Source organism: Miscanthus floridulus, chromosome 1 (assembly GCF_019320115.1).
Source record: "Miscanthus floridulus cultivar M001 chromosome 1, ASM1932011v1, whole genome shotgun sequence".
Taxonomy (NCBI): domain Eukaryota; kingdom Viridiplantae; phylum Streptophyta; class Magnoliopsida; order Poales; family Poaceae; genus Miscanthus; species Miscanthus floridulus.
Window position 1 is genome coordinate 145,644,857 of NC_089580.1, and position 6,873 is coordinate 145,651,729.

Consider the following 6,873-nt stretch of genomic DNA (forward strand, 5'->3'; position numbering starts at 1 on the left):
GCTCTTTTCCTTCATCACCAGGAAAAGGGAATGCATGGGATCAAGAAGCGGGCCATGCAGGACAATGCAAGACCGCTTCACACGACGTGCGACATTCCATCAATGAAGCCGACGAATGCCCTCTTCCCTGCAAAAGCAGCTCATAGATGAATGCACCCATGGAAAGTCGATAGACCGATGTACCAAAACATTAATCCCGGTAATCGCATAACTTAATTCGCCAATATGGTGATTTCCCTCCCTATCCTTCAAGTACAAGTTGGTTTTGCAAGCCTTGACAGGCACAAGACTCCATTGACTAAAAAAAACTAAGGATGGGTTCCTCGCGCGAAAGGTGACCACGCACCCTGTAAAACCATCGTCACCTTCAGGACCTCCTGAATGGTAGGCATTAGCCAATGGTAAGGTAACCACCAGCTTTGGACAGCTTAGCTCCCAGGCCTCATGTAGTTGCTTGATATTGCTCATTGCTGCGCTTCTGCATCTATGCATGACGTCTTTGCGTCACCACTAGAAGACACGGGAAGCGAGTCTTTGGCAGATTTGCGAGCTCGCTGAGAAGGCCGGCTTGTCGCCCTGTTCTTCAACTCACCCTTCCGCTTCGCGCTCCCAAGAAGTCCAAAAGCAACAGCTTCCAAAGCTTTTGCAGTGGGAGGCCTGTTTCTGGTTCCGTGCCTCCGAGCATTCACCTGCAAAGCAGGATCAGGCACCTCGCTAACAGATCTTCCTGCTGCCCCTGAAGGATCACAGGCCATGTTCTTGTCTAAACTGGAGGGAGCTTCATCAACCTTCATGCTACCAAGATTTTCCAATGATGTGGTGTCAATGCTTCGGCTTGCCTTATCATCATGTAGCGTTTCCAGTTTATTCAAGTCAATTGGACCAATAACCTCACCTCTTTCTTTGACAAATTTTGGCTTATCGGCAATGATCTTTGAGTGAACTTCAGCCACAGCATCAACCTTACACTCTAATGACTTGTTAATTAAGTTCTCCATAACCATTCTCTCATTTTGCCCATCATCGGTAAGAGAGTTCAATGCATCTGCTTTCTGCTCAGATGGCTTCTCCTTTGTAGAACAGCTTGCAATTGTTTTACTCTGAAAAGTGCCGCCAACTTCAACAGCAGCTGGTTTGGATGAAGTCAATGGTGGCTTGCTTTTCTCTTTCTCCAAACCACCACCTTTTGAGAAAGAAAAACTGCGCCGGCTGGCCTGTTCATTACTACAGCTATTTAATCTTCTGCGCTTTGACACTGGGGACAAATACTTGCGCCTTTCAGGTTTTGTTTTGATGCCATAGATGCCTGTCAGATCGATTTTGTCATCATTGCCATTAGAAGAGTGGCCATTAGCAGTCACCATGTTTTGCAGTGAACCAGCTGAAACCATTTCAATTTCCTTGACCTCAGCTTTAACTCGTCCACAATCTTCCTGGTCATCTGATAATCTATCATTGGCACCTTCCTCTTCAGAGGAGCTGTAACTCACCATATTAGATGAATGTTGTGAAAGGAGAAGAGTAATATTTGCATCTGCAGGTAAGTTCCTCAGTTCCCGTACATTGAATGGCTCTTCCCCTTCGACTAAGCTAGTATCAATTATTGTGAACTTAGGAAGCTCCTGATATCCATCTAACGGACTATCCTGGTTCAGTTTCACATCTGTGATACTGCCATTTTCCTCAGCAGTTAAACCATTGTTTATCGCATCAACCTCCAACTCAAGAAGAACAGGATCTGCTGCCACTCTTTTAAGGACATCACTGACAGAATCAAAATAGTGAGTACCTTTAGTGAGTTTACTTCTCGAGAACTTCTTTATACCCGGCACAAGAAATACAAGGCAATTCTTAGTTGTGCTAACATCCTTTGGCTGCTCTGAGTGCCACCCTTTTGCAAGCAAACGGGGCCATACAGCTTCCCAGAAAATATCATTTGATCTAGTCTTACTTCTTCTGAAATCACCATTTAATAACTTGATTATATCTTCTGAAGCAAGTGAAGAACAGTCTTTGCCTGTAGGCAAGTCACTGTGAACAGAGAGAGCATGATTGGGTTTAGATTGGTCCGCAATGAATCCAGTCAAATCGTGCTTCCCTTTACCAACCCCAACCGCCTCCACAAAAGTTTCTGCTCCAACAGTGGATTTCAGACTGAAGACAAATTCCTTCAAAGATGTTTGGCTATCACTGAAAGATTTGAAAACCTGCAATATGTGAAAGCAAAACAAATCATATGGCAATGCATAACAAAAGATCAGCATCCTTCAATAATGTTGACAAATGTCTGATGTGTGCAAGTTAGTGATTCTTCTGTGCAACTAAACTAGACACATTAATTGTGCTTGGATAATCACAACTTAGTCGTACAGTTATCATGGGTACAACAGTTCAAGAAACGACAAGTAATGAACACTTCTTCCCAAAAATGATATCAAAACAGAGAATCACAATGGCCAAATGCATGCCTACAGCAGCTTCATCTTTCCAGTCTGATGTTTATAATCATAATTCATAAACACAGAAGTCCTTGAAAGCATATTGAAGATCTGAAGGCATTAAAGTTTTTATGGATGTATTTGAGAGAAAAAAAGTTTGCCATTGAGGACCAGACCAATCAAATATGCTTGGATAACCCTTCATATGCTGATAGCTCTATGAGACTAAGGGTGAGTTTGGATTATCTGCTCTGCTCGCCTCACCGCACCGGGCAAGGACAGGCAAAAACAAGGAAGTGACTGAAAATTGAAGAAATATAAATGGTGCAAATCAAATGTAAAAAATGTTACTATGAGAAATATGTGTTTGCTTTATAGAACAATAGGAATATTTAGGATGTCATATGTAACAAGAGAAACTACAAAGAGAATTAAATTTGAAATATCATGGGAATAATTTCATACTCCCTCCGATCCAAATTATAAGACGTTTTTGCTTCTCTAGATACGTTGTTTTTGCTACGTATCTAGATATAGTGTATATCTAAGTGCATAGCAAAAGCTATGTATCTAGAAAAGCCAAAACATCTTATAATTTGGAACAGAGAGAGTATTCAACCAAGTCAAATTAATCAGTGAACAACAATGGAATGGCAAAAGAATTATTTTTTTCTACCAGTGCCAATGCAACATACCTCAATCAACGAATCATGAGCTTCTTTCGGGATTTTAGATTTCAGACGTGATATTAGTTCCTGCTGTCGCCATCCTTGAAAAATGCGTTCGCCAAGAATGCATTTCCTAGTTTTTGCCTTTCTACAGTCTGACCATCTTTTGTACGCATCTCTTCTGTAGAATTTCCCATAGTAGTATGCAAGCACATCACCAACAGTCTTTGTACCCAGAAACCTGCTCAGCAGGTTGAGATTCTTGCCAAAAATGTAGAGCCCAAGAAGAAATACCTCTGCCTCAAGATCACTCCAAAGAGCAATGGGTGAATAAGGCAGAGGATTTAATTGTTTGGTTTCTCTCTGCTGCACTATTGAATTATTGGTGACATTCTGTCCTTCTTGAGTGGGGCAAGGGACCATTTTGTCATCATATGCTTGATTACTGTCAGATTTAATTTGAACTAAAGGCACTACTGTATGTGGATCCTGGAATGTTGGATCACATCTGCCAGTGTCATTTCTGGTTGCACAAGTTGAGGCCACCTGACTTTGCACATCTCCAGTGCTGCCTTGTGTTCCAGATTCTGAACATTTTTGCATTTGTAGTACCTCTTCCGTCTTATTGAGTTCGCTTGGTGATGCCCACGTAATTGGTAAAGCTAACCCAACCACAACAGGGTAACCATAGCCATGCAATATGGAATCATTATGTGAACTGGCCATGAGCTCACGGCGCTCATCCTCTGTAGCCAGATTGGGGATTTCTGCCTGGTGCTCACTTCCAATGCATGGACATACATGCGAGTCATCACATATCGCATCTGAAGCAGGAGAAGCTTCTGATGAAGGTTGGTGGTCTCCATTGTCTTCAAAATCGAGTGATTCTGGCTCCATCTATCACAATTAGAACAAAAAAAAAGTGCAGTTGTAAAGAGCCATTGCAATAGTCAACAATACAAGAACATGTGCACCATCATTACAAATAATGAAGTTTGCTATGTATTTCAGATAAACTAGGAGCATGCATATGGAAATTTTCTTCCTTTTCCAGAATTCTTGTGAGTTAGCATGCATACCTATGATGCATAATGGCTGTAGCATTTGAAATAAGTTATCTGCAACAAGAAGGAAACTAACAGTAGTAATTTACTACCCTTGCAGTGAAAGTGGGCATATGAAGTACAGATATAGATGTTGCTATGCCTAGCTGTATCCTGTTCAAGTCTGTAATAATTAAAACCTAGCATAATATCTCGAACATAAGATTAGGGGTGGAAATGTTTTCAGAAAAGGAGTTGACCTTTCTGGCTATTAGTTGCTATCTTACTGTGGAATAAACAGCAGAATGCAATAAGGTTTCCTGCCATGCAAGAAATTGTAGTAGAGGAAACAATACCACAGCAACTCTAGGGTCATCAAAATGATATACTATCGATTCCAACAGAAAATTTGCATAACTGGAAATACAGGCACGCTAGCTCTTGCTGGCAGCAAATGAAGTCAATGCCTATCATGTATAAGATTCATCAACGAGGGGCCATCAATAAACATAGGTCTCAAGTATATGGGCGATTTGCAAAAATGGGACTCGAAACATGGGTCGTTTGCAGATTTGACACTGGACCCACATTCGAGTCATCGTAATCAAGGAGTCAATCTTTCAGGTGTCATTTTTGCAAATTTTTCCAAGTATAAAGTGTATTGCCAAAGAACAGAAAAACGACTTGGAGGATTCAATCACTCCACAGACCACAATCAGTGCAAAATTATTTAACAGCAGCAAGCCATCAAGCACTGCACCATCATGAACAGAACCTATCGACCAACATGTTGTCCAGCTCCTCACCGTCACCGTGAGCCTACATGACAACATCCAGAGCCACTAGATCAAGCAAACCAAGTAATTCCACAGGCACCGATCAAGCCACGACTTGCATCCTGCGAATCTATCTCAGGCCAGGCACCACCACAATCCTGCCCACGACTGCGAATCCTGCAGACACCGTGGAAACCAAGCAACCGACCACCAGCAACCGAAAGGAGAAACCGAGCACAGGCTCGCCGCTCGCGGCCAAGAAACACGGCCGACCAAATCGACGCCCGAGCCAGCACCCAGGAACGCGCGCCCACGGGGCACGAGAAGCACGGATACGAGCCTAGAGAAACACGCCGGGAGCGCGTGATCACGGACGAAATCCCCATGGCCGAGCCCAGGAGCGCGCCCCAAGGCAACAACCCCATCGCAAAACGAGAAACCGCGCGACGCGCTACCAAACGAGAGCAGCGCGGCCCCCCCGAGCGAGAGCACGAGCGAATGCGAGATTAGAGGGAACAGGACAGACGGGCAAACCTTAGCCTCCATGCACGACGCGGTGGCGGCTCCTCACCCAGGCTCCGGCCACGAGGAGCCCTCCGGCCTCTCGGACGAGAAACAGACGCCCCCGGCGGGTAGCGAGAGAGAATCTGAACCGGACGGTAGGAGCGGCGATATTCACCGACGTTTTGCGGGAGGGAAGAGCACGGAGCAGCGCGCCGCAGGGTAGGGCGAGTGGAGAGTACGGCGAGGCCGAGGACCGGCCGCGGGGCGGTGGTGGGTTGGAGTGTAGAGGGAGAGAGGAGGCGGAGCGGAGACGGGGCTGGAGAGGGGGTGCTTCGGGCTTTAAAGACAAGGAGAAGGGAGGAAGAGAAGAGAGAACGGTGACAGGGAGAGACAGAAATTGGTGGTGTGGTGGTCTCGCGGCGCGGTAGACCGGCGGAAAAATGGACCGGGCCCGGTTTGGGCCGCCTGAATCGAAACGGAAACCAGGATCACAGTACCAGGAAACTAATAGGAGGTAGATAATACGTGACCTGTTGCGCCGTAGGAGAGCACGCGACCACGCGACCCCTGTCATATTCATCTTCCTCCCTCGACCATACGCGTGACCCGTCACGCGGGTCACGCGGTAGGAGAGCACGGTCTCGCGGCGCGGTAGACCGGAGGAAAATGGGACCGAGCCCGGTTTTGGGCCACTTGTATTGAAACGAAAACTAGGATGATAGTACCAAGCAAACCAATAGGAGGCAGATAATACGTGACTCGTCGCGCGGTAGGAGAGCACGTAACCCGCCGCGTGGTAGGGGAGCACGTGACCCGTTGTGCGGTAGGATGGACCGGGCCCAGTTTGGGCTGCCTGTATTGAAACGGAAACTAGGATCACAGTACCAGGCAAACCAATAACAGGCAGATAGTGTGTGGCCCATCGCAACGGCAGGAGAGCACGCGACCCCTGTCGTATTCATCGTCCTCCCTCGACCACATGCGTGACCCGTCACGCGGTAGGAGAGCACGCGACCCCTGTCCTATTCAACTTCCTCCCTCGACCTGCACATTAGGAGGGCGTCGCGAGCACTATCGCCGCCGCCCACCACCCCCATGGACCCTAGCACGCCCGCGGCGGCCGCCTTTTTCTCCTCCCCCTCCACAGTGGCAAGCTCCGGCCATGGCGCCCTCTCCCCGATCTGGCCCTACCGCCTCCACCACCGCCAGGGCCCCTAACCGCATGGCCAGCCTTCCTCCCCTGAAACCCCCTTCTATGGCCGTCGGAGATGGAGAAGAAGAGGGGGGGAGGCGAGAGAGAGAGGGCGCTGAACTTACCTGACACCGCCGAGCTCGTCGTCTCCAACGCTGGTGAGGTCCTCGCCGGAACCCTAGCCACGAGCGCGGGCACGAACGGGTGAAAGACGCGAGAGGGAGAGGGAGACGCGCCTGAGAGGGAGAGGGT

At 47.3% G+C, this 6,873-nt stretch overlaps 1 protein-coding gene across 1 annotated transcript; it reads right to left on the reverse strand.

Annotated features, from left to right (window-relative positions):
- Nucleotides 1–201: 201 nt before the first annotated feature.
- LOC136497033 (uncharacterized) lies at nt 202–5,744 on the reverse strand. The gene is made up of 3 exons (XM_066492824.1): nt 5,460–5,744; nt 3,134–4,003; nt 202–2,207 (listed from the first exon to the last, which is right to left on the reverse strand). Exons 1-3 carry the CDS (start codon nt 5,469–5,471, stop codon nt 465–467), a joined length of 2,625 nt encoding a protein of 874 aa, XP_066348921.1. The 5' UTR covers nt 5,472–5,744; the 3' UTR covers nt 202–464.
- Nucleotides 5,745–6,873: the final 1,129 nt, after the last annotated feature.